Raw genomic sequence first — 26140 nt, forward strand, 5'->3', positions numbered from 1 at the left:
TATTGCTGATGCCAAGAAGTGCTTGCTGATAGGAACCTGGTATGGCTGTCCCCTGAGAGGCTCTGCCAGAGCCTGACCAATACAGATGTGGATACTTGTAGCCAACCATCAGACTGAGCATGGAACCCTAATGGAGGAGTTAAAGAAAGGACTGAAGAAGCTGAAGGGGATTGAACCTCATAGGAAGAACAACAATGTCAACCAAGAAAAAAAAAATCCTTCAGAGCTCCCAGGGACTAAACCACCAACCAAAGAGTAGTACACATAGAGGAACCCATGGCTCCAGCTGCTTATGTAGCAGAGGATGGCCTTATATGACATCAGTTGGAGGGAAGGCCCTTGGTCCTGTGGAGACCCAATGTAGGGGAATTTTAGGGCAGTTTGGAGGGGAGGCCCTTGGTCCTGTGGAGACTCAATGCCCCAATGTAGGGGAATTTTACGGCAGTGAGGCATGAGTAGGTGGGTGGGTAGGTGAGCTCCCTCATAGAAGCAGGGGGGAGGAGGGATGGGATAGTAGGTTTGTGGAGGGGAAACCAGGAAGTGGAATAACATTTTAAATATAAATAAATAAAATAACCAATGTAAAAGGAATAAAAAAGAAAAGTAATTACTATAAAAGTTATTCTAGCTCTTCAGCGTTCTTTGTAAACCATATATAACATCACCAGAGCAAGTATAGAGTTAAATGACATTGACAATAAAGTAGTGATGTGCAAAGAGGAAATCCATTATGTGACACTATGCCTCATTGGTTTCCCAAAAGAACTTGGGTCTTGGATGTCTGAATGGGTTTTCTGGAAGTACACATTAAGCAAAAGAGGAAAATGAAAATGTAAGAATGTCTTTTTGGAAGACATTACCTGTTTTAAGAAATGGGGACAGGGATATATCTTCTTTTCTAAGCCTAATAGCATAGATAAAGGTAGAGATTTGATGAACAGACATATAAAGCAGTATTACTCAAACTCTGTTACTAGCTATCATCAGTCACCCCTGATGTTTTAGAATATTAAATCCTTGAAATATTTCTCTTTCCATAATCATAAACAACTCAAGAAAAAAAGAAAAGACAACAGTTACATGTTTATACATATTTTCCTCTGTAAAGTACATATTGGAAGTACACTGTCTGGAAGAGATATTTGAGATGCCTTTCAATATTAAGATAATGTTTTTTAAGAAGAATATTGATTCTGCTTCATTTTAAGGATATTTAGTGAGATAATATTTGATTAAATTATCTATTAAATAATTAAGTATTATTTTACAGATCACATTTTTTTTGGAAGATCTTACTCTGAAATCCTAAGTGGCCTGGGATATTAAGTGGCATGTAGACATACTGGCTTCAAATTCATAGAGATCTACCTGCCTCTGCCTCACAATTACTGGGATCGTAGAGTTGATCACCATGAAAGGTCACTTTGTTAAATAAAATATAAAAGGTTAACTATCATATAATATAGTTAGTTTAGTCTATGTTAACATAACATAACTAGGAAAATTCTATTAACTTTGTAAAATTCAGAAATGAGGCAGATAAAGGGAAAAGATTCTGATTTGAGAAGCACAATAAGGCAATTAAAAATACACATTCTTACCACTTCACAAGTCGGCATGATAAGATTTTCACAGCTGCATTCTAGAAGAGCAGAAAACCAACATGGTTACCTGACTCAAAATGCACCAACTTATCATTATAAAATGTTGAGATAGAAAATGAGTTACCGCAATGCCAGTTTGGGCAACATTGTCCAGATACATTTTCTTTCACCAGATTCATATCTTTTGCACACTCAAGTGATGGTGGAGAACAAAGATCTGGCTCACAAACTAGGAGGTAAAGTCATACGGGTAAAGATGAATCACCTGGACTTGCATGTCCTCGTTTGTTGGCTGTCATTTCCAAGTCATGCAGGGTTTCTAGCTCCCAGCAGTTGCTCCTCCCACCTCCCATCTGCCAAGTCCTCCTGCATTAACAGTGGCACTAATATATACCAGACTTCTTAAACATCTAGCTCGTTGTGGACCTTTCATCGGCACATTTAAATGTTTTAAAATAGTTTAAATGTTAAAAGGGGGAGCTTACCGCAGTAGTATTGAGGACAACATAAATGTGTAGTATTGAGATTAACTGTGAGGAATTCCCCATCAGTACATCGTGGAGTCAGTTCAGTGCATGCCTTACAAACTAAAGATGAAAAAAATTAACACCAAAGTCATACTATGGTAAAATGAAATTAAGAATTACTTCAGATTATAATCCAAATCAAAATAGAATACCCCTGTTGAGACCTAGGAAAATAATGCATAGCTCTTTATTGCCTAAATGTGCAACTTTATGTTTTCTAAATACAATGCAAAAGATGACATCTATTAGAAATATAAGACATTTATCTGCAGAATAATTTATTCTTACTGAAAGCAAAATGCCATTGATTAATTTACTAACTCTAAATATTTTTCTTTCATTGATTAGTCTCACTTATAGTTGAACAGGGCACTAGGAACTTGCCCAATCATCCTTCCCAAATCTGAAAAAGTTCTGAATAACTCTGACAAATGACTCATCCACAGAGTTCCAGAAACTGTTAATAAGGGGGCCTCATGCAGCTACCTTGTGGGAAAATCCATATCTGGTTAATAAGAATCTCTTCCTGTGGGATTTGCATGAGAAACTGAGGCACACTAGAACAGGAAACTGATAGAGGTCCCATCTCTTCTTCCTCTTGAGCTTTTGAACTTGCCCCTATATCTTTGTTCAAACTTAATCTAGCCACTTACAGTCAGGGAAACTTAAAGGAATTCTAAAAGATGTCTTCTGATGTCTGCTATGGTAATGTACTTGAGGCAGGGCTGAAGAAGGAGTGGAGTTCTTCATATTATCCACTCTTTAGTTCATCAAACAGAATACTTTCTCCTGGCTACATCCTAGATGATTTTTTTATACTCCTATCCTCTCTAGAGACCATCATAGTTCACAGGTGATATGTAGAACTTAAATTTTATTATGGTATTGCATGCCTTAGTACAGTGTTTTCTTCTGGTTGTATCTTTTAGGAAAACTCATGCTAAGGTTTCCTTTTAGAAAGTATAGATATTTGCCACATTCAAGGAAAGTCTTGCTTCCATTATTTTGATCATGTTTGGACAGGAACTGAGAATTTTGTTGATTGACTAAGTACTGGCTGCAACAGTATTGAGAGTTATTTACAATGTACTCGGCTTTCTACCTTTCTTGTTCAGTTCGATTGCTACTATATGACATAATGCTGCTTGCCAAAGTCCCATGAAATTCACAGCAAATAGACTTTCTCCATATCCTTACTGCAACTTATCTTGAGAGCACTCACCACAGGAAGGGTAGAAACAGCAAGGGTCTCCTTGTCGAACTTGAAGCACAAACTGGTCATCTCTGCAAACTGGCGTTGAAATATCAGGACATCTCAATTTATCACATTCTGCAGAATCACAAATATGTTTGAAAATTTGTAAGATTGAAACAATAAAATGAAGTACTATAAGATAATACCATTTTTTTCTATTTGAATTGAGTGGCAATCTTGACATAAAGGCATTTTTAGGAATTAGCAACTTCACAATCTTTTATGATAAGTCCATTTTTAGATACCCACTGGAAGAGAGTCTAATCAGTGATTCAGTGTGGAGAATTAGCTTTACTTTCCCCAATAGATTAACTTACCACATTCATACTGTGGGCAACAAGAAAAAGCACTATATCCAATGATTAACTTCTGGCTACTTGTGCATATTGGGATGGTCCTGTCACACAAACTCATGTCACAGCCTAGAAATAAAGAACAGAGCATTACAGTTGGACTAAATGCAACTGGGGTTTTATGCTGCCAACTCAGAGTGGGCAACTGTCTCTGCCAAACATGTTTTCAGTCTTCATGAAGCGTATCTATCCCCAACCAAAGATTCTCTGGAATTTTCTTGCATCTCTTATAGTCATGAGTCAGAGATTCAGAGTCCTGACTTTTGTCCTAAGTTACTTTGTGTTCTTACTCTTTACTGGCAAGTTTTCTTTACACGTATTCACACTATTTGCCTTGAAAAAGATGTCATTTATGGATGTATTTCATTGCTACCTTGACATGTTTTTCAGACTGAGTAGCATGTCCATCTACATGGCTCCAGTTTACATACATACCACAGACTTCTTTAGAACAGCAGGTCAGCTTATCAACAATGCCTATGACCACTTCAGCTTCTCTTTCACAGATGGGGGAAGGCTCTTCTTCACAGACAGGCTCTACAGGAATAATGCTTCCATCCTCCAGACATTTGTAGAGGGCGCATTCATCAATGCCACCATTCCAAATCTCCCCAGCACTGCGGGGGTGATCTTCACTGTCAGTGCATACTTCAAAAGACCAGCAACGTTATTTCATTTACAAATGTTCACTAAATCAAGCCAAGTCATGATGGTTTTGTCTTTTGGCATTTCTTTTTGGACAATAACTTAATCCATCAATACAGCAACAAGTCATACATCTATTCTTCATCAGATTACTGTTTTTCTTTCTTTGGGTAATACATTGCAATTTTCTCTAAACAAAGTTAAGGTTTAACCAAGGTCCACAGAAAATATTATTATTTTCTACACCTTTCACAGTCACTTTCCTCACTGGCAGCCACAATTTTGTTTCTGAAAGTGTCCTTATATTTCTAATCTACCTGCTCTTCCATTTGATTATTAACAAAATTACTTTGTTCTTGCTGCAATTAAGACCCATGTGACAAAGTGTTGTGTTGCAACTTTCAGAATTCTATGCTTTTTAAACCTGCCACAACCATGAAGACAATATGCTAAAGTTAACTTGAATATGAACTTGAGTATGTATGTGGTTTCGCTACATCGCTACGTCATAATGCTACCTACCATTTCCTGCGTTCTCATTTTCTCAAGGCACTAAATGCACAAAATGTTTTTTTGATTATTTTGTCTGTTTGTTCTAATCTTCAGGACTAAGTACCATTTTGTCTTCATCTTATGGATACATAACCTCAAAGTCACAGACAAAAAAAAAATCTCTACACAAAATAATTAGAACTTGAGTTGATCCCACAAAATACTTTAATTCTTAATTTACCTTGTTTTTCCTAGTTACACACACACACACACACACACAATTGAAGACCATCATCACAAAAGATCTTAATCTGAACTCCAACTGAAGTGATTTTAAAACAAACTATGATTTTATTTCCTTCCAATGCCTGGATCATCATTGATTAAGTTCCCTCAACATATATTTCTAATAATTAAAAGATATTACACATCACATATGTTTGTAATTGCTGCATCTCTGAGCAATCATTTGATATTCTAGTCCTTACCACATTCTTGCTCTGGGATACAAAGAGTTTTATCTGGCCTGTGAAGAATGGTTCCATTCTTGCACACACAGTCTTCTCTCAAATTCAGACATGAGGAGTGTGCATAGAACCATTTGTTGAGACATGTTCTTGCTTCACATGGTCTCACACAGGGCTGATATTCCTTTCCCTCTGGACAGCTCAGAGCTGTAAACAATAAAAAATAACATTTTTTAATAACCAAGATAATCTACACAAGTTATGGTTGAGAGAGAAAGAAGTCAGCCTGTTTTATAGAGAGAAATTCTACATGATTTAGTTTCTTTAAAAACTGTTTTTTCATTTACTACATACATACAAATAAAGGCATCCTTCAACTATCCAGGTGGTATTCAATATTGCTGTTGAAAGAATTTATTTAATTGCTATCACACATATAGATATATACATATATGTTATACATATGTGTATACATATGTATAACATATATGTATATATCAATGTATTCCCGATTATTCAGTCCAAGTCACTTTCTCATAAATATAGAGTTAACTATTACAAAGTTCCTGCTCCATACAATCAGAGGACATATTATTTCTCTACAGGATGAACACAGAAACACTCCTTAAATATATAATTCAATACAACTCAAAAAAAATCAAGAAAAAATGCTTCCCATGGAGGTTGAGTCATTTACAGCTGAGCAGTTTCTAAATGATGTTTTAGAAAACTCTTGTCAATTTCCACTGCTCTTAAAAAGTCATGATATTCAAAAATGAATACTTAGCTTGTGGAAGATAGTATAAATGGGTATTATTTTAATGATGGACAATCTTACAGTGTCTAATGAAGCTAGAGATTGTAGATATTCGTGATGAATCAGGAATGGAGATTCCCCTGGTAATACAGCAGACAGGAGAATGATGCATAGACATGGACTCCTTTTTATGTCTAAAGCTCAGTGATACCACGTGCTGTGCTCTGGGTCATTTTCCTTTCTTCCACTAACTTTAGATTTACTAAGTTATTTTATGACAAAAGGTGAAAGGAATAAAGGATTGTAAGGAGGAGAACTTTCTATAAGGGTTACAAGTTTTCACTGTACTAGAGTTAACTCACAGCAATAGTCAGGTGTGCGCCACTGAATGCAGATATCAAACTTGTTGCACAGAGCCACATATGCAGAGATTGCATCACATTCATAGCTCCAGAAGTAGGTGTAGTTGATCCACATTTTTTCACAAAAATCCCTTGGTGAGACCTAGAGATGCATTTTACCATATAATAATTTATGTCTTTTTTTGACCTTCTCAAAAGAATTGAGCTAACCCAAAACCAATTGACAAACCAAGGAGAGCATGTCTTTGGTGCCAGGACATGGGATGCAGAGGCAGGAAGATTGATGCAACTTTGAGGCCAGCCTGGTACAAGTCAAGTTAGCCAGGCCTATATAGTGATACTTGGCTTCAAAAAGTTAAAATAATCAGAGTAGTAAATTAACATCAATGAAGTTCCTCCTAAATCTCAATTTTTCAATTTAAATATTTTTGCCATGACAAAATAAACTTTTAAAAAGAAAATGAATTAATAATGGATTTAAAATAGATAAGTATAATATTTTAAAATAATAAAAATGCATGTGTGACTTATTTTTATGTGCATGCATTTAAAATATTTAAACATTTAATATTTACAATTTATCTAAATTTTTAACTAAGCCAACCTCCAAAAAGACTACTTCTGTGCACTTTGAGCCCTTTGTTCATTCCCCTCAGGAACTCATGGTTCAGGCTGATTACAGAATCCGGTCTTTTCCTGTCTAGTACAATCATGAACTTTGAAGTCCTTTTCAACTACAATTTCCTCCCTCTTCTCCCTAGACTCCCCTTCACCTGTATCTAATGTCTCAAACTGCCTCTGTATTCTTCTTGTGTAGACTTTTATACCAAATATTCTCTTATATAAATATTTACTTTGTCTTGATCTTTCTCTTTCCTCCTTATTTTTGGCTTCTTATGCTTCAATACTCTTCAGGTATGTACATCTCCCTGAAGACTTTTCCAAGTCTGAGTTCATATGTGTCTCCCTACCTTGTATTATAAATGTCTGTTCACAGATTCCCATCCTTTTAGATTTCTTGAAGGCCTAGGAAGGCCTTATTTGTGCATCACAGGATTCTAGCACCATGCTATATGCTAAAGTCACTAACTCCATTAAATGGCTTACAAAATTCTGTGCTAGTTTTGTCCATTTTCCTTAAAAAGAAATTTTTCGATTGACACCGATCTCTTGAAATATTTACCAATTACTTGAACTGAGAAATCAAGAGAGTGAGGGAAAAAGTTAATTAAGCTGAGGAAACAAATGATCACAACGATCAATTAAATTCACTAAGTGACGGCCATGTTATAAAACTATACGCCCTAGAGTATAGCACTGTAGGAATGTATTAAAACTTCAGTATCTGAACTTCTACACCTGATTATCAAGTACCATTGACCTCACTCTGCTAGAGGAATTTATTTGTGGGAAAGAATTCCATTTCCCTAAAATTTATACAATACTAACAAAACATAAAAGAACAAACAACAATTATCTTTCCTGATCCTATAAGTTCATAAAGAATAAGAGTCATCAAGTATGACATACTGACAGAAAAACAGGAGAGAACCTCGCCTATATAGTAATACTCTGCTTCAAAAAGTTCTTCTGAGTAGACGAACAACGTAGCATAAATGAGAGCTATTGATATCTTTCTTCCCTCATAAATTCTAATGCGATTGCTGTTGTTACTGGCTGCCTTTAACTTACTTTGTCATGACATGGAATGAAACCTTCTCTGTTCAATAACTCAATGCAATGGCTGCAGTCATACTCAGTACAGTTCCTCACAGGTCTTCTCATTGTCACTTCAAATGATTTCTCAATTTCCCAGCTCCCAATAAATAACTCTATGTCTTCCATGTTGGTAATGATGGTGCCATTCTGCATTCTGAGGTCATCATCTGGATTATCATTGCAAATCCCTTGAAAGGACATGTGGCTTTTAGATGGAAAAATTTTTCACTATCACCAAATATAGGCATTGAAACTAAATAGGCTTAATATTTTCTTTTAAATGGATGAATAATTGATTTGAATGAGATTATAAACAGCTGAGTTTGTGTACCCTTTGACTTTAACATTTAAAACATTTTAACATTTAACATTAACCTTTAAAATTATGGTTATTTTTTATTAAATGATATTGTTAAATGAATATGAAGAAAATCTATTATATAAAGATTCTGTTCCTATAATCTTTAAGTTAAAATAAATTATATACTTCCTAGAACAGCAAATATTTGATGAATGAATTCCAGTCTTCCATTCTCCAAGGAAAACCTTGTCTAAACATACTAAATTTTTCTTTTCAATAATTGTCGAAAAGAAAATAACTGTGAATCAAAATAAATATTTCCCTTAAATTGCTTTTGTTGGGATATTTTATAACAGCAGTAGAGGAAGAAATTAAGAGAATTTTGGTTGGTATAACCCCAATTGATAATACAGACATGAACAGTAAGAGCTGATGGCAGTCACTTGAGGAGCAAAGATATATTCAATATTAGAACACCACTGTCAGTATTTGAACTATGGTTAGTGGTTAGAGATAATCTTTCTTCCAAGTATTTTGACTTCCTAGCGTGCTATATCCTTAAGATTTTTTGAGGTAGGCCAGAACACATTAGTTTACTCTTCATCACTGGAGTGTAAACGCAAGCCAAGTATAGAGAAATGCCCTCAGGGCCCTGACTAAACTTCACCCAAATTCCACCCCATATTAACCTGTTATTTTTCTTAATTCTCAGGACTTTATTCCACAAAACATGTGAATTAAACATCTTGTTTAAGTATCAAATTATAACTCCAAATCAAGACTATCAGCGTGAATAAAGGTTGTTGGCCTCTGTAGATACTGTCATACATCAAAGAAGTCTCAGTTCTTTCTTTTTTCATTAATTAATTAACTTACTTTATACCCCAATCCCTCCTCTGTCCTTTTTTATGTCACAACTTTTATAGTCAGAGATAGTGCTAAAATATGTTTTAGTTTCAAAACATTTCAAAAATATTTTTACTTTAGCCACCATGCAGGGATTCACAATTCTATGAAGAAGTTAATGGGAGTCCCTTCTAGACTCCTCTCAGTTTGGACATCACTCTTTACTGTTAGTTTCTTCATCCGGCACTTAGACTAGCAGTCCTGATGAAATACAGACATCACTTTAATTAACAGATGTGCCCACTGCAGAGTCAATGCAGTTAGGTCTGTGACTAGCACAAAGGTAACCCTAGTCTCTTCCCTATACTGCTTACTTAGAATCTAGTTAGCCTAACGACTAGCTTCAGAAGAACAAAATATCATAAAAATCAAGTAGAAACTAATCCATATATAAGAGGTGAATTGTAGGAATAAATATAAGCACCCAAATTTGGCTTTATTACTCAATAACTATTACTAATTGTTGCAACATTTTCTCTGTCGAATCACATTAGGGCAGTGACTGGCCTATGATTGGACAGGAATAAAGAGGTGGAGCTAGAGTTTGAAGAGGAGAAAGGTGAGAGAGCAGAAGGATCTTGATCATGGAGGCAGACCATGAGGACGAGTCAGACCCCGGATGGTTAAAACCAGGCTAAGGTTTTTACAAGCTTAAATTAATTGTGTCAAATTTTGTCTTTATTATTTGGCATTGAAATTATTGCATTATCATCTTATAATTGTGATTTTATTATTATATAAACCTGACTAGATAATTAAGCCTTAATGGTCATGTTTTACCTACCAGATCCTAGGCACTAGCCAGATGAATGATTGTGGGGGTGTGTAAAACATTGCATGTGAGTGAGATATTGCTGTTAGATGGGAGAAAATAGCAAGAACCTGCCGAGACATAGTGCTGTGGTCAGACGGTACAGTACCGGCACTAGAATGTGTTCTGGCAGGAAAGGAAGTTTACGGGATGGATTCTTTTTTTTTTTTTTTTAATAATTCCCGCAACAATTATTTCTTACATTCAATAATGGCTTTTTCTTGAATGACAACATTAAGTCACCATAGAAGTTTGTGGTCTTTAACATGTTCTCAGTAGTCAAGGAAAATGTAAGTCAGACTTAGCAAAATAATAATGTATATGCAGTCCAAAAAAAATGTAATGTACTTATCACATTTCTGTGAAGAGTTTTATGTTGAACTTTCAAAGAGACACCAGATCTATTTTCATATTTTTGTTATACATCTGTTATGTATGTCTAGTGTGACTTATAATTCCTTATGTATATGTTGAATATTGCAATAGTAAGCCTCTTGATAATGGCAAACATGAACTGTACATGTCACAATAAAACTAGCATGAGTATTTAGAACAGTGAATTATTCCAAGTTGGCATGTGTTTTATCCAGATTTCAGACATATAAATGCAAGAAAGAAACAACTATATGAAAAGCCTTTACCCTTTGTGTATCTTATTTTTATCACATAAGTTAACATAACCCTGGGACCAATTTTTTAATGCAGGCTATAATTAAGTGATTTCAAATATAACTAACAACTTATGAATGTTCAGTAAACATCAATTAGTGCAAGTACCTATTGTAATAAGATCCACACAAATGTTCATTTAAATAGAATATCTAACTTGAAATACTATTTCTTACTTCATTAGCCTTTGTTCAAAGTCCTTGCTTTCTAAAGTAATCACATGTAGAATTAAACATGAAAATCACATCTCAACCTTGGAAGTGGCCTATTTGAGTCCAAAACTATATAGTGTAAGAAGGAAAATACATTTAAAAAGTGAAAGATTTCAAAATCAGTACTCACCACAAAGACCTTCTGTGTAAGATGACAAGTTAAACTGGGGCCCAAAGTGAATGTCTATGATTCCTGTAAGGTGAGCCCACTTTATGATTAAGCCAGCAGGAGTTGTAATCACATACATTGTTCCAGAATCTTCTATGAACAGCTCATGACTTGAAAAAGGCAAAGGCACAACAATAGAATCCACGTCTACCTAGAATAACATATGTATATCCCTTAGAAGAATATTTCCTAAAATATAGAAGTTAAAATCAGGCTTTTATATAATGTCAGGTGTTTTAATAAGTAAAATTTTACTTCTCTGTCATCCCACACCTTCTGATATCTTCCAGTCTCTCTAGTTGACCCTTTACTATTCCTTGATATAGTATTGTCTCTTTGTATTTTATTTTTCTTGGAAAGTAATTTTGTTTCATATATTTGCTTTCCTCTGACCCCTTCAATATATGCTGATCTGGCCATTACTTACTAATCTAATTTAAGCTAGAGATTCTTTTTCTTTGAAATCAGAATTGAAGAGTAATAATGTTCAAAAGAATCATCTATCAAACTTAAAGATTAAGAATATCAGTGATTCTACTTCCTTGGTTTTGTATAGATTCTGGACTTAATCTTCAGCATGTCCACTTGATAATATTAATGGAGACAGGCCAGGGAGATACTTTTAAGAACAGTGGTTTGAAGTTATTGTAGTGATATGAGCTGTAAGTAATGGCAATTTTGATAAAGTTATATTTCACCAATCTTCTGGTTCCTCATCTTTGTATCCTGCTCCTGTGGCTTCTTCCAGTCTCGCTCTTTAAGACTTCAAGAGTCATCTCCTCCATACAAGCCTTTTTGGTCCTCTCAGTGTCATTTCCCTTCTGCTTTTCTCTGATATATTACTCATAATTGTATCCCTGTACTTCCTACTTTCCAACCACTAGACATGCATACAAAACCCACATAACTGGGTGTTACTTGAGATCAGAATCAGTATTGTAACTCCTTTTCACCTCTAAGAATAATTTTTATAACTGGTTACTTGTTTAACAAATGACCAGGAATCAGTCAGGAATAAGCTCAAATGGGGCAAAAAAGTAATCCTCTCCATTCAAATGCTTGTAATAATACCACTGACTACATTTGAGGTTATTGATTATATATTCCATCAATTTCAATCAAAATAAAATTATGCAAATTCCATCATGTAAAAATTAGTATATTTACATATTTTAGGTTTTACTTAGTTAAACCCTATCTTATTTTCCCATTAAGTACATCTTCAGAATCTATGGAACCATGATGATTGAGTAATTGTGTCTAGAAAGCAAGTTAATATGCCATTCCTATGAAGTAAAACATTGTACATTTTCTCTTATTCTTTTGAATGATCCACTCAGACATGAATGATACATCCAACTGACAACTCAGCCTTACTTGTTAAACAGATTACTTGGAATTAGAAATCTTCCAATAAAACCACTCAATTCCCTTTGAACATTTTACAATTTTGTTGCACATATTTAGGTTATTGAAATAAATGTAAATGTGGTATCTTTCTGTTTTAGTAGTGGTGTCAATACTTCCAAACCAGCCAGTGAGCCTGCCCTTCTCCTGTGTCCTTCCACAGCAGGTTCTTCACTACTACTATTTCCTACAGTATGTTTATTCCCCATTACATCCTTTCTCTTCATCTAACTTGAAACATGAACTCTGGAAGAAGAGACTTGATGACTCACACATCTGAGAGTGCTGGCAGGCTTAAAGTGGTCCATTTAGTCTCATGGAGGATAAATATTAGAAATGGCATCATATAAATGGAGGGAAAAGATCAAACTACAAAACACATCTTCTAATTTTCCACAAAAAGTTTATCTATGTGCACAATAAATATACACTGATACATTTAATTCTGTACTCTGTGGAAATGATTGTTCTGTATGATTTCCTATTCTAATCCTATGTGAAGACATTTTTATTTCATTTTCTTACCTTTCTTGCCACTCTGTTGATAAGTATTTTATGTATAGATGTTGTCACATTTAGCTTCTTAAAACAAAGTCCTGAGATTCGTCCAAAAGAAGCCTTCATTTAGAAACAAATAAAAACTTTATGATGCTAAAGAGTTTTAGTGATAAGCAAAATTAACTTACTAAATTATTTGCAAATACTCACTGGCTTTTTAAGGGCATGTCCATTCTGGTGGAATAAAGTATAGAGAAAAAAATTAAAGTAAATACATTAATTGTCCTTCAAAACCATCAGAGTTATATTATAAATCTATTATACTTTTACATGAAAAATTCCTTGGTTTCAATATTCAGGGAGCAATATTGGGAACCCTGGATATCATATTGCACATGAGCTACAGATTTAGGAAGAAGTGACAACTAGATGGATTACAACCTACCTGATTCATGGAACATTTGTCAATGTGAACAACTACAATTTCCCCAGGGATTCTTACTAAGATGTAAGAAGCCATGCTGGATAGTGCTGCACTGTTCCCATCAAATGTAATGATGCTCAGCTCTGACAACATGGAGCACCGACCTAAAACAAAACAATGTACAACAGAGGCTGTTAAATTACTATTTGAGTTTTTAAACTAATTTTTCTCTTCAAAATATACCCTCTTCACAACCTCTATCCTTCTCTTATATAAAGTTTTTGATAGTTTATGTTTTGTGTGTGTGTGCTTATGTGCATGCATCTGTGCACAAGTGTGTATGTGTCCTGTTGCTTTTAATCAGGATCTGCTGTATAAGCATGGAAAGGGAATATTTCCTTGGGTGGAGATAATGTACAAGTGGACACATTATTAGAAATATGACTTCCTCTTGCCTATAACCCACAGCTCTGGGTGGAAAAGATAAAGAGAGGATGATGAGAGGGACTTTTAATTAAGGAACATTATATAAACATGTATAAAATTACTTTAAAAATACATTTTTTAAAACATGAGTTACCTAGACCTACTCTGGGAACCAGAAAGTATAGAGATGGGATCTAGCACTCCGATGTATCAAGTTCTCCATAAGATGCTAATACCTGCTATAGGCAGGAAGCATGATCACAGCCAATTACAAGATCTATTTATTCTATTTATACACAGCTCTGCTAACATGACTTCAAGATTTTGAATCTTTATAACGCTTTCAATTATAAATTACAAATATATTAAAGAATGCCTCGTTAAATTATATTTGGGGCAGAAGGAAAAAATATATACATACAAATTTTAGGTTAGTGTTTGACAAAGTGACTCAAAAACTCATGTAGGAAGAAATGAATCATAGGTCAGATGAAGAAATGCCAAAAGCAATAGCTTGGTCTAGTAACATAAGCTCAAACGAAACAAAACAAAATGAACAAAAACCTCAACATTGTTCACCATATAAGAAATGCAAACTTACAGGGACATTCCCATTCAGGACAGCATATATCAGTGTTCACTTGAACAGGCCATCCCCGGAACCCACAGTCTGGCATTTCCAAGTCCTTTGGACAATTCAGGGACCAGTTGTAAAAGGTCCACTCCATGTTAAGGCAGATATATTGGCTACAGTTATAAACAGGATCAAATTGTTGAGGCTGTCAATAAAGGAGCAAAATTAGTTAAGTTCCAAGATCTAAAATGCTCTCATTTGAGTTTTAAATTTTGCCTTCACATTATCCTCATAAGTATACATTTCATAAATGAAAACCTTTTCAAAGATAATTAAAAATTTGTTCCAACTTTTGTTGAAACATCTATACAATAATCAATATATACCTAGGATTTGCTTTAACATTAATAAGATCATTAAACAAAAGTCTTTGCTTAGAAAATTTCTAGAATATTTTATAAGGAGATTTGTTCAGTAAAACTTACAATTTAATCATATCCAGATACATTTCATTGTATTTATGCAGTTATATAAATCATATGTAACTGGTGAGATGTTTCATCAAATTAATGTCCATTGCTGCCAACAATGGCCTTGAGTTCAACATCACAGGAGAAAATTCACTCCCATAAGCTGACTTCCATAAATGCCTCATGGCATACATGTGTGCACATGTGCACATTCACACACATATACACAGGCACAGACACATCCACAGTGTGTATGCATGTGTGTGTGTATGTGTCCACCATTGTTTGATATCTATGAAGGATCATAATTTTTCTTCTTTCTTTCTTTCTTTTCTTGATGAAGGTTTGAAGGGGGTCAGGCTTCCCTTGAACTCAGTATATAGACAGGTGAGGCTGGCCTTCAACACTTGATCCTCTTGCCTCTGTATCCCACATGCTATGATTATAGACATATGTCATCAGGCTGACTTTGAGAACCTCTGAGTTTGCTGAATTTATACTTACAATGACCTCAGATCTTCCCTTTGATCATACTCCCCCATTAACTTCACCATTTCAGTTGTTCAACGCAAAAGTCTTAACCCTCTTGATGATTCTATTATTTGTGTTTCATGTCTAATTCCTCTTCTCTGCCTTTCAAAGAGATCCAGTACCCAGTTATGTGTCAAACATCTCCACCACCACCCCTGTTTCTGCCATCACTGGTTGTGTCTGGGATGCTAGCTGGCTCTGTTGCCCTTTACAGTCCTTTATACCCTACAGGTAAGACAACATGAAACTGATTCAGAAACAGTTTGGGAGATATGATTATTTTTATGCTTATAAACCTACAGTGCCCTCCTATGTCACTTAGAAGAAAACCACAGACATAACTCTTCTTACCTAATCACTTTACCTCTTGCTTTGTTCTTCCCTTGCTCACTGCTGCCTAGTCATGTTCTATTATTATGCTAGACACAGCTTGACCTCAGGATCTTTTAGTTTCTGTGGATGGCCCCTGAACACTATGCTTGACCTGATGTGGCACTTGACAAGCACTAGTTGAATAAGTAAGTAATGAGAATGTGTAGCACTTTCTTCTCATCTCACCTGAAAAATACTACTTCTGTGGGTCAATAGTTTCATCTTTTTTGGTTATGGTATATCAATATTTTGCATAGAGCCTCACTTAGAGTATCTACACAATAAATAGTTTTATGAATCATTGATATTTGGAGAAGTCCCATCAGATAATCCTCTTTTTATTTTTATTGAAAATATTTTTTCATGCAATGAATTCTACTTTATGGTTTCATCTTCCCCAACTTGTCTGAGATCATTCCCACTTTTCCTTCCACTCAAATCCACATCCTTTCTTTTTCTCTTTAGAAAACAAATAGGCATCTAAAATAACAACAACAACAATAATAATAATCAAAGCAAACAAATTGGAATAGGGCAATTCTTTATCAAGAAATCATTAAGTTTTTACATATCTGTTCCTTTGTTTTTCTTATTGTAACCAGAAATTAATTAGTAAGAATCAGCTGAGATGAAGGGATACAGTTGTGGACTATAGAGATGTATCAATCAGGAAAGTGTTTGCTTTTTAAGCATAAAACCTGAGCTCAGGCCCTAGAATTCATGCTAAATAGCTTGGCAAGGAGGAATCCACTTGTAGTCCTGGAGCTGGGTCATGGCGTATGCATACATGCATACACAGCTAATCAAACACACAGACACACACTGAAATCACAGTTACAAAACTATAATGTATATTCTGCTTCTTTTTTTGAAAATACCTGGACACAGTACCAGAGGAAGTTTATGTTGATATAGTGGTGATACTTCTGTAAGTGCTATAAGAAACAATGAACAGCTGAAAGACACACAGCCATACCTCACATTCCAAACCTGGGGTCGGTGTAATGTCTGATGGGGTAGCCATGTCTGCATTTATAAGAAATGAAAACACATCCTTATTAGTGGGATGGGGGCCACCATGAACAGATACTATGTGTGACTAAAAAGAAGCTAAGGAATTTTACATAGATTATTTCCTTTGTTCTTCCCAAGTCTCAAGGAAGCAGATAATACAATTAAAGAAGTTTGTAATTTTACAGAAACCAAAATTAAGCCTCTGACACACCTAGTAAATAGGATGGGCAGATTCTAACTCAGGATTTCTAATTCCAGAACACTAGCATTAAATGAAGTTTCTATAATCATCCTTGTTGATTAAATGATGTGGCACAATTGTCTAAACAGATAAAAATATCAAGCGAGTATATCCCTCAGGAGTAACAAACTCCATTGGGCTTCAGCATTAACTTCTGACTCTGGCCCCTTTCCCTTGTCAGCCTCCAGCTTGGGTTCAGGCAGAGAACAGACAATGCTTTGGACCACGTGGCGAGCCATTTTGAATGTGATGGAGAACCAGCACACAGAAGGGAAAAACCTTGTAAACAGGCTTATCTCCAAGGAACTTTCTACTATTCTCGATCAGTACTACAAGAACTTCTGCAGTACTCACTCAGAAAAACTACAAACGAGCCAAAGAAAGTTGCTAGAATCTTCCCTCACTAGAATTGCAGTTTGACTTTACAGCATTTTAAAATGCTGCAAGAGTTTCCCATGGCAGTTACAAATGATCACGAATTTCAGTACCTTATAACATCATCAGTTTATTATATTGCAGCTCTAGAAATCGGAACACTAAAATCAGTGAATTGGTGCCACTATCTTCTGTAAGCCCTAGGGAAGAGAGTGTTTCCTTGGCCCATCCAGCTTCTGTGGCCCTGAATTCCTTGGCTTATGCTCCACCCCCCATTAAAACAGTAACATAAACTCCACCTCTCTCTTCCTCTCCCTCTTTCTACCTCTCCTCTCCCCCCCCCATTTCAGTTGTCATATCATTTTCTTCATGTCATCACTGACCCATTGCCTCTGTGGTTTAAATATGCTTGGCCCACAGAAAGTGACATTATTAGAAGGTGTGTCCTTGTTGGAATAGGTGTGGCCTTGTTGGAAGAAGTGGGGTTAGGTTAGAAGAACTCTGGGGTTAGGCTTTGAGATTCTATGCTAAGGCTCCATCCAGTGTGCAAGTGACAGTCTCCTTCTGCCTGACATTGGATCAAGACATAGGACTCTCATCTCCTTCTACAACACCATGTCTGTAATAATTTCCACCATGGTGACAATGGACTAAACCTCTGAAACTACACTCCAGCCCCAATTCAATGTTCTCTGTTTTAAGATTTGCCTTGGACAATGAAACATAACTAAGGTGCCGTTACACGTATCAAAACCTCATGACTATATTAAACCTACATGGATAATACAAGTTCAAGGTACAGTCACAAATCAATCAACAACTTTATATCAGCAAAGCCCTTTTGACCTGAAACACACACAGAGACCAATAGGAAGATGAAGGCATACACTCTTTTTTATTTTGAAGAGCTATTTCAGTCAACCATAATCTACAAGGTAACTTCTATAAAATTTTAGTTAATTCTGTAGGTAATCCTGATCTGTGTTCTATTTTATAATTTCTAACTTGAAGAGCAGTTAAAATATATGTCAAAAATCTCACTCACTGATCGTATGAACAATGTTCATGTTATATGTCTAGATGTTGCCTCATTCAGAGAATAAGGTTTAATAGAGACTTAAGTGTCATGTCCCAAGTAAAATGATTTAATGATCTCATCCTATCATAGTCCAAAACACAAGTGACTAGGACATTTTTTATGATTTTCATAGCAAAAAAACACAGCAGTACCCATAATCATCAGAGTCACCAGCACTCTTCTCGTGGCAATCACGGGACATTTCAGATTGAGATAGATAGGACTCCATATTTTCTGATTCTTTTTCAATATTGTTTTGGCTATTCCAGAATAGAATATTTTATTCTAGGCTTTAGGGTCACTTTGTCAACCTCTTTGCCAAATAGACAAATTTTAAGAATGTTGCTATGTCAACAGTGTAAACACTTCTGTTCTGTGAATGGATGATGTCTTCCCATTTGTCCATTTGTGTTCTTCTACCTAACTCCCTTAATAATGTTTTACAGATTTCAATGTAACCATAATTTAGCCATGGTTATTTTGTTAAATGTATTTTCAAGTATTTTATGTTGTTCATTAATGTTGTTTTAGTCCGTGTATTACTGTATAGCCCCAGCAGGCCTGGAACTCACTATTGTAAACCAGTCTGGCCTTGAATTTACAGAGTTCTGACTGCCTCTAGCTCCTGGGTTCTAGGATTAAATGCAAGAACCACCACTCCCAGCATATTTCATTAATTTTTGATGTGACTGTTAATGTTATTTCTTCATTTTTTTTCAGATATTGCGTTGCTTGCATAGAGAAAGACAATTGTTTTTTTTTATATTAATCTTAACATTCTTTAAGCTTGATGGGACTTATTACTTAATGGACACCATAGATAAATAGATAGATAGATAGATAGATAGATAGATAGATAGATAGATAGACAGAGAGAGAGAGAGAGAGAGAGAGAGAGAGAGATAGATAGATAGATAGATAGATAGATAGATAGATAGATATTGCTTTGTTTCTATTCACATTTATGAAGTATAATACACATATTCTACATGTAAATTGTGGTTAAGTAGGTTAGACATTTGTGGTGTATGTTGAGTATTGATTTGTGATTGATTTTGATTGATTTGTGTCAAAGTAAACACTGATATTTAAAAATAGTCTATTTCCTTGATGACAGAATATGCAGACTTATTTCACAGACTTATTCATTCATAGGCTCAGTGCAGCAGATTTCTGACTCTTCCTATCATAAATATTTACAATGATAGTTCAATTCTTCATTCCACAAGCATTAAGTGCATGTTGAATACTTACCCAGTGGCTATCATATAATAAGCTTGCAGTAAGCGTTAGCTCATAAGGATGGAGACTCTGATGATTATTATAATGAATCTCTAATCTGAGAAATATCACAGAAAACTTAAAACCTTTCAGTGACTGCCTTCAGCGAAGAAAATCCAACTCCTTTTGGCATAGACCTTTTATCTCAGATCATCTCTTTCATCCAATCTCTTGGCTCAATTCTGAATATTCAAATGTATATGTTCTTGAATGAAATAGCTTCCATACTACATGTTCTCTTTTACTTCCAAACCTTCACATGTGCTGATCTTTCAAGCTACAACATATTTCACTTCTAACTTACACCACCTGGCCATTCATAACTTTTTGAGGCTATACCTCCAAAATAATCATTATGGTCCCTGTGCATTGTTCCTATACAGTCATATATAGGTCCTATATAGTTCTAATATAGTGCACTATAATATGGTCATCCCTAAGTGTTCTTGAGTGTTCAGTTCAAGACCTACCAAATACACCATAATCTGTGGATGCTCAAGTCCCTAATATCTGATAATGTGATTTTACACATACCCTATGTGCCCTTCTTTATACTTAAATCATCTCATCTCTTAAATGATGTATGCCTTGTATAATGTAAAAACTATATAAACAATAATTTATCATGTATTTTAGGGGGTGATACGAGGAACATGTTATATGTCATTAACCTACAAGAATATTTTTCCAACTACTTTTGACCCATGATTAATCAGAAGCTACATTCATGGAAGGTTATGTTTAACAATACTTGACAACTGTTGTTTACATTAAGATCAAAGCTATAACATATCTAACATTCATACCCCACCTAGAAGCCAGGAAAGAACACAACGCAGTATTCAAACTATCAAATCTAAGTATCTGAAACTAAACTTTAGTAAATCACAACCACAGGAGGAGTATATTAAGGTTGGCAAGGCTCTACGAGTAGATTTATGAAATCATTTCCTAGAGAAAGTTTTATAGTTAGGGAGGTAAGTGAGGGTAGGAGCCCCAACTGCTTCCTCAGAAGCCTGGAAAATCCAGAATATCAGTGAAGGATCCAGAGAAAACTTGAATCATTCATATATATATATATATGTATATATATATACATATATATATAATACATATATATACATATATAATATATATATATATATATATAATATATAATCCTGAAAGCCAACTCCATAACTCAATTACCATGGAGAAACTTTAGTAATATTCACTAACTGAAATGGCTAAAGAAGTGGAACAACTACAAAACACACACACACACAAAAAAACAAAAGCCACTTCTGGGATTTTTATCAATTTGGTAGTACATGTACTAGCAGCTGGGATAAATTGTTGTACTGCCCAAATCCCTGGATATGACAGCTTACCTGGTGGCATTAAGGCTGGTTCTGTTGGAAACAGTGGTATGCCTGCAAATAAATAGAGATGCCCTACATTGATCTTTATTTCCATAAAAGAAAACCTACCTAATTAACATATAGTTCTTTGCCTTCTAGGAAGATGTTTTAGAAAAGAAAACATAAAAGAGGCATGTGAGAAACAAGACATATATGCTTTAGAAAACAATTGGGAAGTTATTTGTTTGGTTGGTTGTTTTTGTTCTTGTTGGGTTTTTTATTTGTTTGTTTTAGCTCCAAGGGAAGGGAGATTGAAATGAGTTATTGTTCTCTGTCTCAGACTTCTAATTGTAACCATTTACCTCAGGGAAAAATCATCCATGCTTTTTATTTTTAACAGTAATTTAAGCAAGGTCCATACTTACAGTCTTCTGGATAAACACATTTAAGAGTCACCTCATCCAGGATCATATTCTTGGGGCAATATGGCAAGCATCCTTCAACCCTTTTAGTGGAAAAATAAATAAAATAGGTGTAAATAGAAAAATCTACATCAAATATTTTGTCCCTGAGGTTTGGTACACTTAAACTTTCTTCATTTTCATCATCAGGCACTTGGGAGAACTCCATTTGCCATTACTGCATGATAGTTATGAAATTTATAAAACTGCAAACCAAGGGCTCATACAGAAGATCACTATGGTGAAGGTTAGGGAGGTAGAATTGGAACACAGAATGTTCAAAGTACATGCTTATATCTGCGGCACACCAAATTCATGTTCTTAGAAATGGGTAAAAACATAGAGGAACAATCTGTGGAGATTTTAGGTTTTTGGTTTTTTGTTTGTTTGGTTCGTTGCTTGGATTTTTGCTATAGTGTATTATTAATTTTACCTCTTTAATTTTAAACGTGTGTGTGTGTGTGTGTGTGTGTGTGTGTGTGTGTGTGTGTGTGTGAAAATCCAAAGGAGGGTATCAAATCCCCTGGAGATGGCATTACAGGCAGTTATGAGATGACTGCTGTGAATACTGGGAACATAACTTGAGTCTTCTATGAGAACAAGTGCTCCTAATGATAGAGCCATCTATTCAGCCCATACTTTCATTTTCTATGTACTAGACGTCCAAGTGGTTCGCTATGATATTTGATTGTTATTGCCCTGAAGAGGTGTAGAACAAAACAACATCAGCAGCGCTTTTCTCTGCCTGTTATTCAGTCCTAAGCTCCCTGAAAAGGGACTTGAGATCTCAATAAAAAGGAAGGAATGGTACAGAGGTGAGGTTCTTTCCATATAAGCAGGAAGCAATGATGGTGGAGGCAGAAGTTCTCGGGACCTCTAAAGTTTGTACCAAAATTCATTTCAGTGATGCCGGTGGATATGTTTGTAGTTGTGAGCTCAGAGAGGACCAGGTTGAAGGCCTAGGATGTCTACTTTGAATAAAGAATCCCATTCCTCATATGAGGTACAGAAGTAAAGTGAGTCTCAAAAGTTTAACGGTGCCATTGGCTTGAGGACTGTGTACACAATCCAGAAGACAGCATGTAGGCTACTATTCTTCTCTAGGAAAAAAGCCAAAGTATGACTACGATCCTACTTCCCTGCCATCCGGTTGAAGCTAGTGTCCAATGTATCCTTATTGGGAAAAAAATGTAATCTTCCCTGTTAAGCCAAGTCTAGTTATTAGATTCTAACATGCCACAGAGAATTAGTGAGGATCCTTGTATGCAGAGGCTGATTACCTGCCTCTCAAATACACTACTAGCAGGCTGTAATAGTATTGTTACGTTTTTTCAAAACACTTCCTATTGCTTCATCTGTTAATTATTTGGACAAAGATGCTCAGTCTTTCTACTCAGGATAAACACTAACTTGACAGGACAGGTCAACAGCAGTAGGGGGCAGTGTTCGCAAAGCAAACGCTTCCTGCCGCTGAACAGGCTCGATGAGGCTTAATGAGGCATGGTTAGCAAAGTCTTATATACCACATTTACAAGTGACTCTTTTAAAATATGAATAGTTGGTTTCTATGTGATCAACTGCTTGTTTTGTACAGTGGACTTGAATAATAAAACTTTAACCAATAATATAATCCTATTTGAAAGTTTATCAGCCAGCAGAGAAAAATTAAAGTTATAAGAGAGTTGACAAGCTAAAGACAGTGAATTATAGTCGAATGCAGTAATATATATATGATATGATACAGTAATATATGTATATATGTGTATATGTATATATTATACATATGTATGTATATATATATATATATTACTCAATTATTTTTTGGTTTCTTTATGAAGGACAAAATTCATATCTATTCTCCTAAACCATCATCCAAAAGCCATTATTTTATCCCTTGTCTGTAACTTTATAGTCACACATGGCAGGATCCTGTCTGCTTTGCCATACAGCTAATATTATGCCCAACTTCCAACAGATAAAATCCTTCGTTATGAAAAAGTTATTATAAAAGACAGATAATAAGAATTTACATATGTGCTGCACAATATACTCCTTGACACATTTTCTCACAAACAGCACTTGTTTTCATGGAGCACCTTGTTTTCGTAACAGTTGCTTGGTAAAAGAAACTCAAATAATCAGCAACAAGAGTGATTGATGGTTCATTTGGGCACTTGAAAGAAAGGGTGCAGGGTCACACTGAAGCCCCTCCTAGTGCATGAGTCCCCTTGGGCCATGGGCACAATCATGAGTCAGCCTAGACTCATAAAGGATAAGAGAGAAAGAAAGGATGGGCTGAAATAAGAAAGATCTTCCAGCATCCTCAAGGCACCCCCCATCCCAGTACTCCCTATAAGGGGAAGAACTTAAAGACAATACACTAGAAGCATTGGGGAGTCGGGGTTAGAAACCTCGGACACTGCTAGTAAGTGTAATAATAAGTATTATAGTAATAATAAGAATAATAAGAATAAGAGCTTACTTTCTCCCCAGCTCCCCAGGGGTCATTATTACCATGGGGTCATGCAGCATCCTCACTCCTTATAGCTACCAGAAGGTTCATGATGAGACACATTTGTGACTGAATAAGCCCAAAAAGTAGTAAACAACTACATGCACACACAGACACGCATGCACGCATGCACATGTAAAGAAAGCAAGCAGACTTTCCTCTCCTTCCTTTGCACTCCCAGCACTAGGTACACAGGGCACAGGTATTCAAACTCTTTATCTCTCAGGCTGTGAGGCTTAGCTAGAGCTGGGTGACCTCTGAGTCTCAGCTGGCCTAAAAAAGGAAGTAATGCTATTAGCTGTTCCACAGCCATGACCCTGAACATCCTGTTGTCTGACTGTCTCCTTTTGAAAGACTGAGAGGTCCTAAGATTGCCCATCTCTCAATTATTCACATGCCAAGGGCACTTCACAATACCTAGAGAGTAATAATCATTCTGAGAAGTGCCTAGATCTTTAATATAAAATGACTTCAAAATATTCCCTCCCACTGAGCCCATTTCTTGTTCCCCTTTCACAACAAAATCCCTACTTCTGAAAGCTGCTTACACTTCCTGTTTCCATTCTGCCTCTTCCTCACATCCAGGGTCCCAAACTCTGAAGGATTCTCAGTCTTAAGCCTAACATCCTCGGAAGTAAACATCTTTTCTTAACTTTTCCTTATCTCGTTAAAAGTCTATACAGCCTTCCACAGAGTTAAGTGATTTGAACTTTCTGATAATTGTCCAGTTTTCACCTTTGTGAACCGAAGCTCCCACAGAAAGCCACCCATGTGAGAAAAGTTCTACAAGGCTGGGAAACAGAAGGTTAGAACAACCATATGGAGAGAGGCTGGAAGGTTGCAGATCTGGAGCCAAGATCTCTTGGGCTATCTTTAGTCTCCGTTAACATCCAACCATTGCTCCCCATTGCTCATCTGACCTAACAACTCAAATAAAATCTTTGGGGAGGTGCTAGCATAAAAGATCATCCTAGCTTCCACTGACCCAAAAGTTCAGGTGCATCCTACACCCATAGCAATATTTCCCACATGGCTGGAATCTGCTAACCTCAAATTTCCATTAGTATTTGAAAAATGCCTTTATTTAGGTCTTTCTTTCATGCTTTAGTATAAAGACTTCATGGAAACCCTTCCCACATTGGAACATGGTATTTGGGGAGACTGGAATCCATACTCTGAAGGCTTTGATGCTCAGACTTGGATGGATAGCGAGGTGTCTCTTACCTCTTTGGAGCAAGAACTATACTTTGCAAGGAACCCTGTCCAAGAGGCAAGTTCATCCAGCTCTAATCCCTTAAGGCTGGGGTCACTCTGGAGTGCTCAAGTCCTCTCCCCGTCATTCATTTTAACTCTTTCAGCACATTCCAAGTTTGAAACATCTCCAGAATCTGATCACATGACCCCTCTGAAGACTGCCAGGTCATACAAATGCCTTCTGAGCTCCGTAACTGGCAAATTCTGCTGGGTTCCACTACCAACAGTCTACTTCAGTGCAGCATCCATAGAGCACATAATAGATCTTGCTATTTCTTCTTTTTTTGAATAATTTTTAGTACATATTTTATTTATTTACATGCATATGATATCTCATTTCCTAGTTTCCCCTCCGAAAAAAAAAAAAAGAAAAAAAGAAAAAGAAAAGAAAAGAAAAAAAAAACAAAGAGTACACATGGTGGGACTAATGGCTCCAGCAGCATATGTAGCAGAGGATGGCCTAGCTGGTCATCAATGGAAGGAGAGGCCCTTGGCCCTGTGAAGGTTCTATGCCCCAGTGTAGGGGAATGCCAGGTCCAGGAAGTGGGAGAGGGTGGGTTGATGAGCTGGGGGGAGGGAGAAGGGAACAGGGTTTTTCTTTTTTTTTTTGTTATTTCTTTGAATAAAGTATGT

At 35.9% G+C, this 26140-nt stretch overlaps 1 protein-coding gene across 2 annotated transcripts in view; it reads right to left on the reverse strand.

Moving 5' to 3' along the window:
* Window positions 1–26140, reverse strand: part of Otogl (otogelin like) — a 149978-nt gene that overhangs the window by 20110 nt on the left and 103728 nt on the right. For both annotated transcript variants that reach the window (XM_031349232.1, XM_031349231.1), the window contains exons 35-51: window positions 21706–21785; window positions 21311–21352; window positions 16928–16977; window positions 14606–14783; window positions 13600–13742; window positions 13365–13388; window positions 13182–13274; window positions 11211–11400; window positions 8155–8369; window positions 6463–6604; window positions 5365–5550; window positions 4175–4387; window positions 3704–3808; window positions 3354–3461; window positions 2090–2191; window positions 1729–1833; window positions 1602–1642 (exon numbers count right to left, since the gene is read on the reverse strand). In XM_031349232.1, the coding sequence (XP_031205092.1) occupies window positions 1602–1642; window positions 1729–1833; window positions 2090–2191; window positions 3354–3461; window positions 3704–3808; window positions 4175–4387; window positions 5365–5550; window positions 6463–6604; window positions 8155–8369; window positions 11211–11400; window positions 13182–13274; window positions 13365–13388; window positions 13600–13742; window positions 14606–14783; window positions 16928–16977; window positions 21311–21352; window positions 21706–21785 (2017 nt within the window). The remainder of the gene's footprint in view (window positions 1–1601; window positions 1643–1728; window positions 1834–2089; window positions 2192–3353; window positions 3462–3703; window positions 3809–4174; window positions 4388–5364; window positions 5551–6462; window positions 6605–8154; window positions 8370–11210; window positions 11401–13181; window positions 13275–13364; window positions 13389–13599; window positions 13743–14605; window positions 14784–16927; window positions 16978–21310; window positions 21353–21705; window positions 21786–26140) is intronic.

Source organism: Mastomys coucha, unplaced genomic scaffold, assembly GCF_008632895.1.
Source record: "Mastomys coucha isolate ucsf_1 unplaced genomic scaffold, UCSF_Mcou_1 pScaffold4, whole genome shotgun sequence".
Classification (NCBI taxonomy): domain Eukaryota; kingdom Metazoa; phylum Chordata; class Mammalia; order Rodentia; family Muridae; genus Mastomys; species Mastomys coucha.